We start from the raw sequence: 20874 nt of genomic DNA on the forward strand, positions 1-20874 counted from the left end.
AAAACGTTTTCATTTCGCTTTTTAAAAATGTCACAAGAGTCCAAGGATCGCAACGGTAAGAGGAGGGCATCCCACAGATTGGGTGCAACAACTTGAAATGCACGGTAACCTCGGGTTTTTAAACGGGTTCGAGGGACGTCACGCGATATTTGTTCAGAAGACCTAAGAGCCCGACTGGTCGTGTAAGGGAGAAGAAGGTCAGCAATATACTCAGAGGAGTTTGACCATGCAAGGCTCTAAAGGTTAGGACCAGAACTTTAAAATGGATCCAGAATTTTATTGGAAGCCAGTGCAGAGAGGATAAGACTGGCGTAATATATGATCTCTTGTTGTTCCTAGTTACCTACTGAGCAAAAGACGTGATTTCAACGTCGCGTCTATGCTTTGGCTCTCATATAGCCCAGGATCATTACGGCTATGTATAGATCTATTTTAGACCAAGCAGTAAATACATTATTATAATGAATAAACATCTGTAAATATCAAAAATATGCACCAGAGAAGTCCTGTAGACTAGCCTACAAGATAATTATCTGAGCACAAGAAGTAATTTCAACATTGTGTCTATGCGTAGCTCTCATATAGTCCAGGATAATTTTGTCTATGTATAGACATCTAATAAACTTTCACTTTTCAACCCCATTTAAACTTAATTTAGCCTAGACGGCTATGGCCATTTAGACGTGTTTTAAACGTCTAATCAACGTAAAATTGCTCAGTGGGTAAAAGCCGAGCAGCTGCATTTTGGACAGTTTGGAGACGGTCCAAAGAAGTTTTATTCAAACAGGTAAGAAGAGCGTTGCAATAATCTAAACGGGAAGAAATAAAAGCATGAATAATCATCTCCATTTCAACCTTAGACACGACAGATCTTAATTTAGCAATGCTGCTCAGTTGGAAAAAACATGAGCGCGTGGGCTGGCTGGCTTGTGTTCTCTCTCCGTCTATACAGCATGGCGGTACAGCATGGCGGTGGGTCATGGGGGCTGATGGGATCACAGCATCCAGGACTCCATCAGACAGAGGAGGGAGGCTCTCAGTGATTCCAGTCACACTGCAGCATACTGGGAACCAAACACAACACAAACACCTCAGCCCGGCAGAAACACTGTGCCGCTGCATGGAGGAGACATGGGGAATCTCACACACACACACACACACACACACACACGAGAAGTCTTGAAATCTGTTAAGCCATGCACGTGATGTGCACTAGACCTGGAAGTCACACACATGCAGATTATAGCATCCTCCTGAAGTCAGTAGTCCGTTTCCTTTGCTCAAACCTGTGAATCCTGTGACCCAGCAGAACGATACAGTAGACTCCTGCTGCTTGACAGGATTTCTACCAAAGGATGGAGTTTAACGTTTGTTTCCAAATCCATCACACACAAACACACACTCTGCACACAGATACACACAGAAAAGAGGGTAGGACGTAGCCTTTTCTCGCAGTGTGTTGCTAAAAGGATTTTTGCCCAAGTACAGTGTGTAATTGGTTTGTTATTTGCCATGCCAAAATAAAATGATCTGAATGCATTCAGCCATAGCCATGCAACTCTAAATGGGAGTCTTGGCAAACTCAACGGAAATGCTCTAACTTGGCAATATTCCCTGTTTTTTCAAAAAATCAGGGCTAGAAGCTACCTATAATTCCATGTATTTATTTTTATTGAACTCTGATTTTCCCCTTCCTGTGGCTTCAAAGTTAGAAAATAAAAAAATCCTAGTGTACGACAAGGTCACACACCTTCCAGCACTTCATTGCAGCCATAGCTTCTTATATTGAGTGAAATATTCAAACCCAATGCGCTGCGCCATTACATCAAATGGAAAAAATCTAGATGTCTTGTGCATCATTTTATAGACATTTCCGTGTAATTAATGTAATAAAATATCTTTGGAAACCTTGGGATCTTGACTAGAATTTGAAATTCTTTGGGTTTGAACAAAGCTTGGCCACACAACATACATTTGTAATGATGGAGCCAACAGTGGGAGGTAAACATTATATATTTACCTTTGTTTTATTAAGCGATCTCTGCTTTATTTGGTAGTATACAGTGGATGAAATGCAGAGGAAAGATAGGGGATGATGTGACATTGCACATGGTGTATGGCCAATCCCGCTAAACCATCCAGGTGTCTCAGGCCATGTGTTTCATTCCCCAAACTGTAGTGAATAAAAGGCCAGCTCCATATTATTCAAGGCTGCAGCTACATGTGGATCTATGCATTAAAGTTTTTTTTTTTTTTCTCACTCATAAAATTTAAGCAAATGAAATTCCAGCTCCATCTGAGTCCCTGAGCGATGAGCTACCTGGGCAGCAGCTCATTTCCGATTCCACTTTTGTTCTTGATGTGTTTTTTTTAATGGGCCAAAAGGAATCAGAATACATAAATAATGAAGCGTTTGCCTCCTCTCTTGTTGCGCTCCTCTCGCTCACACACACACACACTGAGCTGGCTGTGTGCTGAGGCCAGCTTGAAAGAGAGAGAGTGTGGCATTTCTAGAAAGTTACTTTTCAGATGTTGGAATAAAATTATATAATTCTGTCAGTCACACACATGGTGTTGGTGCACATGCTGCTCTGTTTTAATACCTGGCAGTATTTTTACACTGAACATTATTTTCATTAGATACATCTTATGTAACTTCAAAATTATGAGTGCATTTAATTTAAACCCAGCCTGCTTTCTGGCTGATTATTTATTTTTTATTACTCTTACTTGACTTTCCTCTCTTGAAGTGCTCAAGCACCGTTAGCTCATATTCTTGAGCTGCTTTTGGACTTGTGCCTTGTGCATGCAGCATGACTAGAGTACGCACCATGCAGCATAAATACATTCAAAACAGGAACTGACACAAACGTGTTGCTGTCTGTATTGGGATTGTGGTGTACTTGCTTGTGAGTGTCAAAACCGTTGTACAATGAGTCCTGTGGCTCTGGTGTATGATTGTCACACACAGACTAAACAGGCTTATGTGAATATAGCGACAGGTAGTTGTTCTCTACCTGTCAAATCGTTTCCTCCCCCCTGGAAAATGACGCAGATCTCCCCCAGGGAAGCGTCATCCATGCCTGGGCCTGCTGCGGCTCCATGGGTTCCTCTGTCTCCTCACAGCAAGAAGGTCCTCATCGTGGGAGACTGGGTGGTGCGGCGGGTGAAGGTTCGGTCCACCAAGGCTGCAGTCGAGTGTTTTCCAGGCGCTCATTTATCAGATGTTAGCCTCTAGCTGCTCTCTCTTCTGAACAGATCCCCCCCACTGTGAATAATGCACTTGTTATTTGTCTCAGCCGATCAGCTTTGGTTCTGCTGCAAGATTGTTGATTAGAACCAAACGTATGTCTCATCTTCCACTGGCTATGTGCATTTTAGTTTCTAAAATTCTTACTACATATAAGGCTTTGCATGGTCAAGCACCTGAATATACTGCCAAACTTTTATTGCCACCACCCTCCCTCCTCCCCCGCCTCTTCTACGATGGATTTCTCCCTGTATGACTGTTGAACGTCTCTTGGTGCAAAATGGCGGCTCTAGAAAGAAGAAGCCCTCGCTCTTTGATTCTGAGAGACTGACACCAAAACCTGACGTTTACCGCTGAATTTTGTTTTCCCTCTAATAACTGCATTGTAGCTGTGCTGGAAATATCTTGAGGCGACGTGACGTTTTCAACATTTGACCAGTTCATCTGCAGGAAAATGAAAAATGCACGACCAAAATGGGCCCAGAAATGCAAGGTACGTTGCCACTAGCTGTTTTTTAGGATGGATTTTTCCTTTAACCTGCGACTACTTGCCACTAATGCTAGCTTCTAGATACATCAGCTAGTGTGCAAATCAGATGTGTAAAACAAGACAGTAAAGGTTAGCTAACAAGATACTATAACAAGCTAACATTATCTTAACAAAAGATATATCAGATATAGCCGTGGCAAAATAATCAGATTGCTGTCAAAAGCATCACATCTTTTCAATTCTGTTCAGTTGGCCAAGTTGTTCGCTTAGAAATCCAGTCAGCTGCTCACAGCCACTGGTGCCCAAGAGCTGAGGACCTCCAATATGGCCGCCAGAGAGGGTGTGTTATATGTCACTTGAAAGCCCCCCTGTACAAAGGCTTCAATCTGCCCGTGTAAACGATAAGGAGAGTTAAAGGATTTGACCCAAATACGTCCGCCCAGCTCCCCACTGACCCGAGCCCGTGACTTCGCCACGGCCGTGATTTTCCATTAGCGTTTGACGGCGGTGCTGTTTATAGCAGCGAGCGAGGCCCTGTGGAGAAGCAGGTTAGCGGTAATTATTCAGCTGATGGGTTATGAGCAGAGCGTCCTGTCACGCCTCTCCTGGCTCCCTGGTCTGACTGAAGCAAAACCCAGGAGGAGAGCTGGCACCATGGATATTAGTCACAATGGCAGCAGGCGTCTCCCCAGAGAGAGAGGGAGAGAGAGAGGGAGGGAGACTGTAGTTTTACTGGGATCCGTTGTTCCATTCTATTACTCTTCCAGACTTACAAGGCCTGTGTGTGTGATTACCAGTCAGGCCTTATCTCACACCCCCTGCGTGTGACTAATACTTCTATTAGGCTGGTTCACTCACATGCTAATAAGTTGCTCTTCATCCTGACCTATTTCTGCATATTTTCCAGATAAGAGATAGATAAAAGCTGACACTGAGGGAGGAAACAGGATATTGTATATACAGTATATATATAGTATATATATTATTATATATTTTTTATTTTTTTTCCAGTCAGGGCAGGATTCAATTTGCATTTTTGTTTCAGTTTTTGTCTCCGGCTCGAAATCTATCTTTCCATTTCATGCTGTCTGATATTCATATCTCACATCATCAAAAGAATTGGGTGCAATTTGCAGGCTCATAATATAATGGAGGCGAAGAGCCAGATGTGTTAGAAATGGAATTTAAATGACACTGTGTTTCTCCCCCTTGTAACATCGACTCGATACAGTACACTGCACATACAGCTGAGAGTGAGTGATTGTAAAGATTGCGTGCCATTCAATTTAGATTTTTTCCACACGTCTTTCAAACCCTCGCACTGACGTCATTCACAACAAAAACATCCAACTTGCAATGAATGAAAGTATTCACTGCAATTAAATCAGGTACCAACAGTCCTTTCACTCCAACTTCTAATGAGCCTGTTTACCACTGGTTTTCAGAAGCTGAATCGATTGTGTAGAAAAGAAAGTCGGTGATCAATAATACACATTTACTCATTATTATGGTTTGGCAAAACAAGACAAAGAATGAATGCAGACGGTGGTTTCCAAAATGTTCATATTTGTTTTGTTCAAGCAGAGTGGGACTCAACTTTTGATATTTTTTATTTTCTTAGCTACAAACTAGAACTATGGGTATTTTTTTGCATGTGCGAATGGACAGTATGTAAGTAAGCTGGAGGAAACTGTGAGCCATCCAACTAAAATCACTGGGTTTATCGAGAGATTAAGCTGCATGTTCAAACATCACAAAACAGAACTGGCCCAAGAATTGAGCCCTGAGGTACTCCACAAGTGATGGTCGAGATTGAAGATTTAAAAATTGTCAATAAAGACAGAAAAATCCCTGTTGGAAAGGTAAGAAGTGAACCAATCGCGGGCGTCCCAGAGGTACCAGCCCACTGTCCCAGTCTGTCTGTCAGGATAGTGAGTTCAGTGTCGAAGGAGCTTTCCTCAGAACGGAGGCAGTTTCTGTGCTGTGTCGTTAACGAAAGCCTGACTGAAATATTTTAAATATAGCATCTTCTCTTCAACCACCTGTTACAGTTAAAATCACTTTTTCTAAAACTTTGAAAAGAAAAGGTCATTTATATATGGGTCTAACTGCTAAGAAAAGATGAGTCAAGATTGTTTTTTTTGTACCAAATGTATGTATGTGTGCAAGTCTGTATACAGTATATGTGTGTAGGTATGGATGTACTGTATGCATATTATTTATGTATGTATGCTGTATATGAATGTATTTGGATATGTACTGTATGTGTGTGTTATGGATATGTGTGTGTATGTATTTATTTGTTTTGTAAGCATGACTGCAGAGGAAGCCAGGATGCCACTAAAGTAGAAAAGATGCTACAGATATAACTACTGTAAATGTTTTTTTGTAACTACTTGGTTGAGTGACATTAGAAAAACTCTAATGTCACTCTGACACTTTTACCATACTAATATTTTGTCTGCAGTACTAAAGCAGGACAGATGCAAGGTGAGTGCATGGAGAGGAACACTGTGTTTGTTTGACCTTGGTGGTATGAGCTAGCCAATAAGATCCCCGGACTCATACACAGGTATTACATTGGCCACTCAGGTCGATGACTCACTGCGTCAATAAAAAAGTGAAAATGGCAGGTGAACTGTGGGACTCGGCAGTCGCTCTGCCTGCAGACAAAAGTTAGCTTTCATCTCCAGACTGAGCAGAGATAATTGAGTGTGTTTGACCTTGGTTTTATCAGCTATCCAGAAAAATCTCTGTGCTCGTACACAGGTGCTGAGCCAGTCAGTCACGGACCTGAGTGGTCAAACACGCAGCCCTGGAACAGGAATACTGTCGTGCTGCCAATTATCATAATCATTAATACAATATGAACTTCATGCTGCCAGTGACAAATCGAGGACATTCTGACTGGGTGTCGGTCTGTAGCAGAGGATAAAGCTAAACACCTAAACTCACTTACTACCCAACGTTTTAGCTTTAGAAAAGATAAGATAAGATGACACTTGATGATTGACTTAATGATCCTCATGGATAAAATACTGCAGGTTGTTTCAGCTGCAGAACTAATAGGATTCAGCTGGGACAAAAGACAAGTAGCACATAAGCACACAAAAAGAATATAAAATGAGCAATAAAAACTGTAGACTGTATTGGTGGAAAGTGTGGACAGTGTTGCTTACAGGTGCTACATACAGATGTTTTGACCAGACATGATTGCTTACTGAAATATAGATAACAAAATAGAAATATGCGCTACATACATAAATACATATGACATCATGTAAGATAAATATCAGTATGTATACAGTTTGAAACGGTGTCATTTTAAAAGTTTCTCTCTTTAATGCTGTTGTTCAGTTCTTCAGATGGTGTTCAGGATGAGTGGGTCCAGTGATATATAATTTGTAACTGTCACTTGTGCGAAAATACAAAACAGACTCCAAGGTTGCAAAAACTCCCAAAGAATGCCACTGTATGGTCCTTTGGTATCTTGGCTGAAAACGTAAAGTATATCCCATGGACAATTTTTAAGGCAAATCAGGCAAAAGAGACAGTGTAAACAGGCAAGAGAGCGGGCCGCTGGCACCCAGTGATATCTGTGCTCGACACAGATTTACACCGGCACAAATGAAAGAGGAGAGCGTCTTTCCAAAAGTCTGCTTCTTAGGAGTTCTTAAGGCTCCAAGTTAGAGTTAAATTAGGTTTGTATGTAATTAGAGCTCCGTGTCCTCTGGGATCTTCTAGGATCTCAACTGGGATCTTTGTGTCTTTTTCCATCCTGAGGAAAGACAGAATACAAGCAGTGAATGGAATCGTTTTTTTTGTCAGTTAAGGAAATATTTGAAAGTCATTGAAACTCAATTCAATACATTCAATAATGTATTTAAATTGTTATTTTTCTTTTGAAACATTTTAATGACTGAGTACATTTACATGGTAGGTAGGTAGGTAAGTAGATAGATAGATAGATAGATAGATACAGATAGAGATATATACAGATGGATGGATGGATGGATGGATGGATGGATGGATGGATGGATGGATGGATAGATAGATAGATAGATAGATAGATAGATAGATAGATAGATAGATAGATAGATAGATAGATAGATAGATAGATAGATAGATAGATAGATACAGATATAGATAGATAGATAGATAGATATAGATAGAGAGAGATAGATAGATAGATACAGATAGAGAGAGATACAGATATAGATAGATAGATAGATAGATAGATAGATACAGATACAGATACAGATATAGATACAGATACAGATACAGATAGATATAGATACAGATAGATAGATAGATACAGATACAGATAGATACAGATATAGATAGATACAGATATAGATAGATAGATAGATAGATAGATATATAGATAGAGAGAGATAGATAGATAGATACAGATAGATATAGATACAGATATAGATAGATATATAGATAGAGAGAGATAGATAGATAGATACAGATACAGATACAGATATAGATATAGATAGATAGATAGATAGATAAAAATGTTTGCTCAGGTAAGCGTGTTTTCCTTTACCTCCTTCCTCCTCATCCAGCACATGCTCTGTGATTTGGTTTGTCCCTCTGGAAGCATCACGGCTGCTTGGTTCTGAGTCGGCACACTGGATCACTGCTTCACACCGGGGAAGCTCTCTGAAACAGTGTGCTGTTCAGCAGCAACACGCAGACAAAATCAATACACAGCTCTACCAGTAATGACAACGTGTGTGTGTGTGTGTGTGTGTGTGTGTGTGTGTGTACTGTAGCTTGCTAGGTTAGATTAATTTGTAAATCAGCAGCTTACACAAACAGTTGGAAATCTCCCACAGTCTGGTTTCAACCTTCATCTCATAATGTCACTCCATCAAAAGAAATCTCCCAGCAAATTAAAACAACAGATTAACTTTAACAGCTTGACTACATCGTTATTATCAATTACTGTATTTGATAGAAACAGTTTGATTTTAAATAAGAAGAAAACTCTGCACGACTCTGAACGACTGGAATAGTTTAAGTTGACACTTAAATTAATTCTTAACCAAGTATCGTCATGCAAGGCAATATTTCCAACGTCTAGAGTTTTATTATAGTAGAGCTAGACAATGAACCAAAATATATTTTCCCATGTGATCAGAATAGAATATATCTTTATTAGAATAGGTATTCACTTTACAGCAGCAAACGGAAAAAAGATTCATGCCCAAACACACACACACACACACACACACACACACACTTACCTACCTACTAGGGTTAGACTGATATATGGGTTTACTGGTATTAAATACCAGATATCATGCTGAGGTTCCTCCCTGACCACAGCTACATAACAGCAGCCTGTAAAACCTGACATGAGATTTTAATTTCTTTGTACGTTTTTTTTTTTTTCCAATTAATTGCTCAATAAGGCTTTTTCTATTTGTGCTTTTTCTCTCTGAATGCTGTTTCAGAGGCTTCAAATTCAGAAGTTCAGCCTTGGAGGTTACATACCTGCATGCACACACACATACACACCCGGTTACATATACTATACTGTATATAGATGTACATAAACACACACACACATCCCCACGTACCACATTCATACTGTTGATGAAGAAATGGAGCAACTAAGCAACATTCCTATATTCTCACTTAATGTATAATCTTTTACCTATATTTATACCTTAAGTGAACTAAAACTCAAGAATACCGAATAGTGCTCAGCCATTCTACATGTAAAAAAAACTATTAATTAATCTATTCATGACAGGAAATCTGTTTATTCCAAAACATTTTACAGCATAATTAAAAAAGCAGTTCATGCAGAAACCTTAACCTTGGACCACGACACCCTGAGCGTTCAGCAATTCAGCAGCTGAATGCCAACCCGCCTGAACGAAGCGGGCCTTTCTCTTTCTCTACAAAATGGCTGGTGGAGCAAGAGCAAGATCACTGTACGACTCACCTAGTCAAAGGCGATCACCGTCTAACGACCTCGTTCCTCCGGGAGAAGCGTCGCTCGGCTCGGGCTCGGCCGTGCGGCGGCCTCAGTTGTTCCCGCGGTTGAAGCGCTCCAGCACCGTGGCGTTGGTTCTCTCAAACAGCCACTGCTGGCTGGGAGAGCCGGGGTCACAGGTGCTCATGAAGACGCGGCGCTCTGTAGGACTGCTGTCGATGCAGCTGTTGCTGACCGGGTGGTACAGGCTCTTGTCCTGCAGGGGGGGGGGAGAGAGAGACGGAGAAGCCCGGTTTGCATGGGACAAGGGCAAGAAATTCACTTTTTTTTCCCCCGTTGATCTGATTTTTAGGAGCATTTGGGTCCTTTTTTTTGGACAATTTTTGTGAACTATGAAATAATACACCTGCATGTGCATATAGGCAAACAATCCCACTGAGCAAAAGACGTGATTTCAACGTCTTGTCTATGCTTTAGCTCTCATATAGCCCAGGATCATTACGGCTATGTATAGACCTATTTTAGACCAAGCAGTAAATACATTATTACAATGAATAAACATCTGTAAATATCAAAAATATGCACCAGAGAAGTCCTGTAGACTAGCCTACAAGATAATTATCTGAGCACAAGAAGTAATTTCAACATTGCGTCTATGCGTAGCTCTCATATAGTCCAGAATAATTTTGTCTATGTATAGACATCTAATAAACTTTCACTTTTCAACCCCATTTAAACTTAATTTAGCCTAGACGTCTATGGCCATTTAGACGTGTTTTAAACGTCTAATCAACTTAAAATTGCTCAGTGGAATCGCTCAGTTTGTACCAGTAAGATTTGTTTTATCATAAGGTCCCACACTTCTTTCCCACTGCTGGAAACTGGGCAGCAGGCCTTTCAGAACAGGATGGGGCCGTTTTCCCCTTTCTCTCCCCAGCCAGTCCATCTTCCATCCTCCAACTCTTGAGGTTTTTTTTTACAGTATTGGGTGTTTTATTTCTGTTGACAAAATGGTTTGTGGGAGTTGGCATTTTCTTCTACTGCTGGCTGCTTGGGTGCCACATTTTCTACCGCTTCAGGCTTCGTGCTCGATGGACAATAGTCCCATTAAAGTGTGAAAATTTGACAACTTAACAAATAAAATGTGAACTGGGGGGAAACAGGGTGAAATGCAAAAAAAAGGTAAGCTACTCCTAATTATCAGCGTCATTTTTTTCCCCACTGATTTTTTTTCATTTCACAGGAATTTTAGGAACTTTCAAGAACACTTTTGGCCCAAGCCACAGTTAATATCTGATCTGTACAATTAATTTTGTGAAACTCATTCTCATAAGATAATGAAATTCACTATAATCTCTGATGTCCTGGATACAGTTTTATGAGGTGAAGATTTGACACAATTTGTCACTGATTTAGCAAAGCAAAACCTGAAGTTTGTGTCGAAAATGCATTGAAACATTTCATCTATGGATTTCACTACTGCCTCCATTACTCATGACAGAAATCATCTAGAAAAAGGAGAATAAAAGGAAATCACGTACCAAAAACTACAGCAGCAATTACTGAGAGTTTCATTTGCACAGGATTAGTATTACTCTGTCTTCCCTAAAATACAGCACATCATTTGCGCTGGAATATTTACTTTGCAAATTAGAAACATGGCAAATTCACACACGAGTAATATCAGTGATGATCTCTGTAATTATCACAAATGTGTGGATGTCGGCAGGTGATATGAGTCCTGCACCAACAGGGCTAAAGGAAGCAGGGAAAGGCAAGAACAAAGAGGAGGTAAACATGGCGAGAAATTGGCTTTTCATTGCAAAGTTCCAGACAGTTTTTGTCATTCTGTCTCTTGAATGATCCTGCCACTGAGGTAAAGTTATCACATAGAGACAGACTCACCGATAACATCAACAAGCAAACAAGCTCAAAAATGTCACAATATGATATTATGGCATGGTAAAAATTCATATTAAAACACCTTTGGAAACTGTTTTGAACTGATATCAGAAAGCTATTTAGTTCCTGATTTCACAAAACGATGCAGGAAACGGCTATTGATGCCTGCAGTCGTCTGTGCTTTCATTTTAGCTCTGTATTTACACGGGTTACACTGGTGCAGGCCATCAAATCAACATCTATTCAACGTCTAAATGTTTGCGGGGTATTTATGAGTCACTGATACACAACAAACAGCTTCTGGCATCCAATATGAGAAACATTTTTTTTTTGCCCATTAATTGCTGTAAACCAACTTGCAGTGCCCTTCATTTCTGCTTTTGAAAGCAAACAACATGTTCTTGAACTTGTTAATTAAGCAGAGGTCCGTATGAAAAACTCTCTCTGATAATCTGAACAAAGAGGGTTGAGAGTTTGCGACTGAAGTTACGTCCTCGCTCAAATATGGTGATAAACATAGAACTTGAATAGATAGAACTGTCCTTCAACTGTTTGCCATGGCAGTTTGGGTAATACAGCATGAAATAGCGATTATGGAATTTTTAAGGGTTAGTTGCTATGGTGACAGTGCAAGTCTGGGCATTAAGGCGTAAAATCTGTCAAACTGTTGTGCAGATGAGTCTGTTAGCAAACCGTCAAAACTTAACTGAAAGCTGCTGTTAATGAAGCATTATCAAAGATTGTGCTTTTCTCTCTAGCTCTTCTAGTCAACATTAGCATATTAGCAAACCCAGCTGGTAAGCAAACAAGTACCTTTAACTTACTATATAGCCCCTAAATGCTAGTAATGTAGCTTAGCCTACCTTTAGTGGAGAAGAAAACTTAGCTTTCGCTAACTTTAAACAGCTAACGGACATCTGCTGAAACAGATTAACTCAGCTATAACCACTTCCACTAACATACTAAAAAAGACAGCAACGTGACATGACATACATGAAATACACTCTTACTCTTGTCATACACCAATACCATCATCTCTCTTCATGTCACAAGTACATCTAAAGTTATTGCTGCATTGTTAGCTACAGTGAAATATAGTGAGTATATACCTAGTGTACCTAGTGAGTTAGTACGTTGATAACTGGATGCATTCAGATTTTGATGAGTTTCTGTCGCTGTCTTGTATTGTTTTGAGCTAACCTTTGCAACAGATGCCAAATGCCATTTCAGTTAAGCCCACACAATTGAGAACTGACACTAGTTTTGCTTTACGTGAGAGAGAAAGAAAGAGGAAGTGTCTTTATAATTATAAAAGTTAAATATAAAAGTAAAAAATATGTTATTTACTAATCAACAATAAATTGCTTAGTTGACCAATTACTTATTTGACTAATTCAAAAAGAGGGTGAAGCCACAAACACTTCCATTACCCCTAAGGTGCTCCAACCTGTGTGTCCACTTTCTCCTCCCGTACCTTTCTGTAGCGCCACAGCTGGTTGCCCTTCATGCCGTGGCAGTCGTACAGGGTGACGGGGCTGTTGTGGGAGATGGCGTCGAAGCAAACCTTCCTGGTGTGTATGGGGTCGCCCACCCGGATGTCCTCCCTCCAGCCGAACGTAAACACCTGCAGGGAACACACCACAACTGTATCAGACATCAAATCATCTTATTAACACACAGAGACGCTTTCTAAAAATGATTTTTGGGTCTCATCGTCTTTGCTTGGAGTATGGCTGAACTGCTTCAAAACCAAAAATCGTCTGACTGTTTTAAGTTTTAGCTTTATTCACTTAGATTCTTGAAGAGCTTGACTTGCACAAGAAAGTTAGCTCATTGCAATTTTGAAAGCTCATCATAAACCACAACTCAGGCCTGGTTAGTGAAGGTTTTCTGAACATTGTCTATGTAAACAAGTGAAACAATAATGCAGGAAATTGCGTCATCCCTCCAAGTTTTGTCAAAATCAGACCAGTGATGTAGCAGTTATGGCCTTTCAAATTCAGAAATTTTGCCCTTTAATTATAGCGCACTCATCAGTATCATTTTTTAACCATCAGAACACAGTGCCAAAATGCATCATTCGTCAAAAGACACCAGTGGTGTCTGAGATATCATGTTTGAGTTAAAGTTTTGCCCTTTAACTACAGCACCCCCGTTAGGCCAATCTGTGTAAAATGTTACATGCTGAAACACAGTGTGAAGATGCACCAAACCTCCAAGTTTTGTCAAAATCAGGCCGGTGATGTGTGAGACATCACCTGACGTCACAGTGTTTCAGCTGAGTAAACCACATTGTAATTACAGATTGGAGCTTTTAAGTGTTTTTGGTGATTATATGCTGCAAAAGTCACCGCCAGAAACCCATATTCAGTGCAATCAGTAATCACTGTGCCATGTGCATCTTCTCAGTGGACTGCCTGATTGTGTGTTGAGAAACTGGGGAATCAGACAGATTGTTTCCCTTTAACTTTCAAGTGTGTACAGATGTAGTGATGCATGTCTGCTGCACTGCTACTGCACTGACTCCGTCCCCAAGAGGAACTGTTTTGAAACAAGCACAGATCCTGTACAAACCCACGGTGTGTGTGTTCAATTCTATGCACTGAAGCACTGTGACACGGTTCAATTACCTAATTCCATAACATTCCTTAAATACCACAAGGTAATAACGTTACCTACTGTCAAAGTTTGTAGGGCAGCAGAAGACAAAATGACTATTTACAAATCCGTTACTAACACTGATGAGTTTGGAGCAAATTATGGAATGTTAAGTTTCACTTTTGTTTTCACACTGTGGAGACTGTGGAGCATCTCCAAATGACAAACATGACATGATGCGGCCATCAGAGATCGATTTAGATCAATTTCTATACACTGGCCAACTTGATTTTGTGCGTCTGTATGGGAAACACTGCATCTCACAGTCAAAGACGCCCTCTAGAGGCCATCTGACGAAGCACATGATCTCACTAAGCGTTACCTGACTGACTGACTGACCTGAATTTCCCTTGTGATACTCTTAAAAATAAACAAAAACACAGATTTTGCATCATACCACAAACCCCCTGAGACATTTCCCTCACCTGTCCGTGGCTCCATCCGGTCTCGCTTCGCCCCTTCACACAGCTCTCCAGGCGGATGGGGCTTCCCGACACAAAGTGCTTACTCTCCATACACATGCCGCTGCCCACGTTATGTACCTACAACACACACACACACACACACACACACACACACACACATATATAAGGTACACACACATAAGGTATTCCAGAGAGCTGAGGAGTCGTCTGTCCTGTGTAAGGCAAGGCACTAACACTGCCAGGGTTTTTTGGTTATACTGCCATCGTAGAAGAGGCAGAGATGCCAATTTCTCCACCGACAGCAGCCTCAAAAGACCAGAATGCAAAGCAGCCACAAGACTTGAGCAGTGTGCGAATTACACCAACTCATTCGGGGGGGATTTCTTTTGCCAAAAGAAATCTCTCCAACTCAATAGTCAAAAACTGTAATGCCAATACATGCTCCAGTTTGCAAAGCTGAAATCTAGAAAAATGAGTTTGTAGGGTTGGTCCAACATGGTCCAACCAGACTTGCGGCTCGTACCTCTCCCCAGGCGGCGGCGGGCGGCTCCACCGGTGGGTAATGTTTGGGCAGGTCCCAGGCGACCGCGCTCATGAACCACTTGAAGCTCTTGCAGTCGAGGCTGTTCCTCAGCTCCTTCTGCACCGTCATGTCTCCCGCCGACAGGTGGCGGTACTCCGGCCGGCGCTGGTAGATGAACTCGGCGTACTCGTCCATCCACACCTCCGCCACGCGCTTCAGGTTCTGAAACCACAATCAGACACTGCAGCAGGATCATAAAGACAGAGAATCGGGGGCGAAAACATAACCACTGCAGCAGACAGAGGTGTGTTAAAAATAAAGTATTGAGTCTGGGCCGCTGTAACACTGTAATTGTTCTGCTGTGACAGAGCTGTACTGAGACTGAGGCAGTGTTGAGACTCACTCTGGCCAAGCTGATCCCACCGGGGAGCTTGTAAGGGACGTACTTCCTGTAGATGTGTCCCACCCTGGAGCAAGGGATGTCCTCCATCCGACCACCACACATCCACACCTAGAGAGGGAGAGAGAGAGAGGGAGGGACAGAGAGAGGGGAAGGGACAGAGAGAGAGAGAGGGAGAGAGAGAGAGGGAGGGACAGAGAGAGGGGGAGGGACAGAGAGAGAGGGAGAGAGAGAGAGAGGGAAAGTACATTTTGTATCTTGTATGTGTACAGTTTGTGTGTTTATGTGTGTGTGTATGTGCATACTGCAGATTCACATATACACATACATACAAATGTATATGTTTTTTTTGTTTTTTTTACTTTTATTAGAGACTGACACTTTTACTTAAGTTATTTTCATTTGTGTATGTATTGGAATAATTAATATTTACTGTATGTAATGTAATGTAAAAATGCACAGTGAATTTCAGCTTCTTCCTTCTGGACAAAGGTTTATAGTCCAGAAGGAAGAAGTAAGTGCAGAACAAAGCGGTATAAAAATAGCTTTGTTCCAGCGGCCATCACTCAGATGAACAAGTCGTAGCAACATTGCACAGATGATATAGAAGCAACGTTTATTTATTTATTTTATCTTTTAGTTTTTGTGGTTTAGTGATGAGTTTTAGTGATTGGAACTTTGAGTACTTTTATTATGTTTGTCTACTGTTTGTGTTGTTTCTAAATGTGTGTCAAGATGGATGACTCTCTACTGCAAACCAAATCTACCTGCGGGTACAAATAAAGTAACCTGAACCTGAACCTGAAATAACTATAAAATGTTCATATCATTATTACTCACCAATATTCAATGTAAAGAAGACTCTGATCTGTTGTATAATTTAGACTATTTTTCTTATATCATCTTGTCTTACATTTGTTGTGGTGTTGTATGCTTTGGCAATATGTACACATGTATGTCATGCCAATAAAACTCCTTACCAATGACAGTATTAATTACACAAATCGGTAAGAAAAGGTCAGTTAGTAGACCTATAGAACTGCAAAACGTGACGTGAGTGTCAAAATAAAAACAACCAAATAAGTCAAATGAATGAATCAAAGTGCTAGTGATTAGTGGAGGCTGTGACACCGCCTCAGGTTCGGTGCTGTAATGCTGCTGATGGCACTTAGCCTTCTTACACAGGGACAAATAAAGAGAGAAATATGAATTGGCCGGGTCAGCGGGGTCAGCGGACGACTTAAGAGCTCTTCGGTGGAGAGTGTGGAGGAGACAGAGGAAAGGTTACGTCATCATTTCTCCTGCTTCCTGTGCTGAGATATTGCTGTGTCACAGAGCGATGGAGAGCAACAGGCAGAGGGAACAGTTTTTTTTGTTATGATGTCCGCCGATAGTGAAGACAACATGGAGCAGATCGAAGAGAGACGAGCTGAGGAGGTTCGCAGATATGTTCATCTGTAGGACAGCTCATCTCCAAATTATATAAAGATTACCAGATGTCACTGAATTCATGGCAAGAAATATCCAGAACATCACCTTCAGAAAATGTAAACAATACTACTTCTGTTATTACTTCCATGTTAACAAAGCATGAGACCGCTATTTAGTGTTTCAGTGGTCTACACACAAAACCACCAGGCATCTGTTCTGCTTTAAAGGTCCCATATTCTCCACTTTCCAGAGTTTTATTTTATGTCTTGAGGTCCATTCAAAGCTGTGTGTGTGGTGTCATGTTCCAAAAACACTCTAATTCTAATTCAAAATCCATTTTTACACGTTAATTTTCCAGCATCTCTCTGTGCCTTACCAAGAACAGGCTGTTTCTGCCACTGTGTCTTTAAGGCTCATTAATATTAACAACCCCTCTGTTCCGATTGGCTAACCGTTTCAAGAGTGAAACGTAAGACACCGCAGCCCGGCGGCTACAGGTAGGGAAAACTCTCCGGTTAATAAACAATGACAACCGCTCAATAATAAACAATGACAACCACTCAACCGCTTTGAAAAAAACACTTTGTTAGTCTATTATTTCTTACAACAATGATAATGAGCGAACCTTTGTGACGCCACAAAGTTACGGAAGTCCAAACGGCTCGTTTAGAGGCTCGCTTTTCTAATATGGATTGTGTGGATTTAGTTGGCGACCGTGCGTTTTGATACTTTCACCATGTTTAGATAGACCATCCAACTGCTTTATCATCAAAGAGGCAAGGGGAATCCTATTTTACACAATATGGGACCTTTAAAACTGTCAACCATTCATTCTTGATAGATACAGTAGAATCAGTAAAATCAGTCTCACAACCAGCTAGTCAACAAATTATTCCTTGTAACTTCTGATAGTTGAAAAGAGAACAAAACCCGACTTTTCCAAACAATTCTACTTTAGGGATGGAGCCAAAGTACAGCAGTAGTTCAGCAAGCATGCAGTAAAAAAAGTTTTGGAGGACGGTGGGATACAGATATGAAAGAGAAAGGGAAATCACGAGGAATGTAGTGATAGAATCGACAAAAAAAGAATATGAGAACAATAAGAGGGAGAGCAAGAGGAGGAGAGAAAGATGTGGAAAGGTGAGGGAAGGAGAAGATCAAAGACGGGGGAGTGGGAGGGACTGATGGCCAAAAAGAAAGTGGCGTGAAGTACAGTGATTTTAACAGGCTTATGAATCCTGGGAGAGAGAGAGAGAGAAGAGGAGCACATTCAGAGCGAGAGACATAATAAGATATAGACAGACTGACGGAGAGAAGGGAGAAAGCGAGGGAGGATAGCGGAGGAGGAAGGAGAGACTCACCCACCTGACTTGAGCTGAGCAGCGAGGTTGGATGAGACGGAGAGAAAGAACGAGCTGCTCGGTTAAATTCACTGCCAGCCTCTCACAGTGTTTTATCAGTGTTTGTGTGACTGTTTGGCAAAAACCAGTGTCTGCAAAAACTTTTTTTTTAGAATGAGGAAATGAAAAGCTTGTGTTCTCTGAGCATGTGTTTTTGAAATTATACAAAGAGGTTTTAACAGGATTCAAAGGACTTAATATGCTCAAAATATTTCTATCTCTTTCCTTTCCTCCTTTGTAGGTCTAATTTCTTTTCCTATCACATCTTACATGATCATTTTAGGCATCTGTTGTCGCTTCTGTAGCCTTGGTTAGCCTTACTGCTGGTTGCCCATTATGTTGATGATCAGGAATTTAAGCCTATTTTACCATTACTCTCATTGTAAGTCAAGTCATTCTAGAAAGGATTTTCATCCGAATGCCTAAAATTTAAATAATTATAATAATGCTGTAGACAAAGTAATAAATGTCATTCATTGAAGACAAATAACAAAATATCCTCTTATTCTTGCATCATTAAAGCGAAACAGGGACAAATGCAAAACCAGCATTCACTGCTACAATGCTCTGTGTGTGTGTGAGAGAGAGAGAGAGAGAGAGACAGAGAGAGAAAGAGAGAGAGAGCGAGAGAGAGAGAGACCCTGCAGTAGCTCCTCATTTTAATCCTCCTACTATGATTAAGACAACGACAATGATTCTCTTTCCTGGCTCACAATGTTGTGCAGAGAAAGAAAGAGAGGGGATGAGTAAAAGAAAGAAAGACTTAGGGACACAAAAGGCGAGACAAAGACGTTTTTTTTTGTTTTAGACAATAGCAAAACGGATGGTGGGGAAATGAAAAACGGGATTTAAACAGGAAACAAACGAGGAGAGAGAGAGAGAGAGAGAGAGAGAGAGAGGACTGGAGGAACGGAGAGGGACAGGTGCTGTTCTCAAATTGTTTTAGCTGAGTACAGCGCTTTAATATGTAAATGGGATTTCTGCTGTGTGAATGTTTGATGCAGGCGAGGGCTGCCGGGGCTTCCAGAGCACCGAGACAGCTAACACAACATGAAATATACATTAGTCACGGTGTAGACAAAACACACACACACACACACACACACACACACACACACACAGATTCGCCTGAGGTCAAAAGGCAATGGTTAGTCTAAAATACAGTATGTGTGTGTGTGTGTACTGTACTGAACTGTATGTTTATGGATGGGTACATTAAGTATGAGCTGTGTGTGTGTGTGTGTGTGTGTGTGTGTGTGTGTGGACTCACTATCCACCTGCCATGACCTCTGCCTTCAGGTTGTTTGCAGTGCAGCCAGAGGCATGGAGGGATGGTGCACCCTGGGGTGGGGGGGTGCAACGACGGATGATGATGCATCTACTGTACTGTACTGTGTGTTCCAGTGTTTAAAAATGAGGCCGCTATAATTGAAGGTCAAAATGAAATCTCTGACTCCACTGGTTAAATTTGGATTAAACCTGGAGGAACGATGCATTTTTGATTTGCCTGATGGGGGCGATGTAATTAAAGGTAAAAATGTCTCACTTTCAAAAGGCCCTCACTCCTATTCCATAAACCTGACTGATACGAAACCTGCTGCACAAATCTAGCTATCCTTACAAATTATGCTTAGCAGCCTAATGGGGGCGCTATAATTAAAGTTCAACATTTTTCAAATATGATATCTTGGACAGCAAGGGTTCAATTTTGATGTAACTTGGAGGGATGACGCATTTTGGCACTATGTTCTCTTGTTTAAAACCATTACGTTGATTGGCCTGAAGGGGGCGCTATAATGAAAGGCCCAAACTCCCACATAATAAATCCACATTTCGATCTGACATGAAACTTGCGAAATCGAAATAGCGGTGTCAGCAAAATCACATATGACAGACGACAACACAGAAGATGTAACGGCCAAAATAATTCCTATACATTTTTTCATAGAAAATATGCCACTCTAGCCATGTTCCATGCTATCTCCTGTTTGGGATCACGTAGTGTGTGAAACATTCAACAAAGAGACAAGAGCAGATTTAACATGCGTTCACAATGCAAAACAATTAACAAGTCGCCAGAAGTCCATTCATTTGCCATAGAGCCGAGCGATAAAGGGAAACTCGGTCAGCAAGCTTGTCGACTGAGAAAAAACAGCCAATCTGATTTGCGTTCTTCCTCATTTCCCTCTCATTCAAACCTTGCTCACTCACTTGTTTGTAATTCATTATGAAGTATGACTCGTCACCTGGGAATAAGTTCAGCTAATGTTTGGCTAGTTGACCATCTAAGCATCAGAGAAACAGGAGGGAAAGTCTACAGAAGTTTAGAGGCTACTGCCTTGTGTAGAGCGACGTAACGGGCAGCCAATTAGGAGCCTGTTTGATACAGAGCCTTTGTTTCGCTTTGATTTGATTGGCTCACAGGCAGATAGCGCAAAGTGG

At 41.1% G+C, this 20874-nt stretch overlaps 1 protein-coding gene across 1 annotated transcript in view; it reads right to left on the minus strand.

Moving 5' to 3' along the window:
* Nucleotides 1-9784: 9784 nt before the first annotated feature.
* LOC139666688 (polypeptide N-acetylgalactosaminyltransferase 10-like) overlaps nt 9785-20874 on the minus strand; it is a 98363-nt gene continuing 87273 nt past the window's right edge. The window contains exons 8-12 of the mRNA XM_071545995.1: nt 15605-15712; nt 15202-15423; nt 14679-14795; nt 13070-13219; nt 9785-9949 (exon numbers count right to left, since the gene is read on the minus strand). Coding sequence (XP_071402096.1) covers nt 9785-9949; nt 13070-13219; nt 14679-14795; nt 15202-15423; nt 15605-15712 — 762 coding nt within the window. The remainder of the gene's footprint in view (nt 9950-13069; nt 13220-14678; nt 14796-15201; nt 15424-15604; nt 15713-20874) is intronic.

Source organism: Centroberyx affinis, unplaced genomic scaffold (genome assembly GCF_046629955.1).
Source record: "Centroberyx affinis isolate AG114_WGS23_722 - 3 ecotype Tasmania unplaced genomic scaffold, CSIRO-AGI_Caff_v1 ptg005085l_1, whole genome shotgun sequence".
NCBI classification, from domain to species: Eukaryota; Metazoa; Chordata; class Actinopteri; order Beryciformes; family Berycidae; genus Centroberyx; species Centroberyx affinis.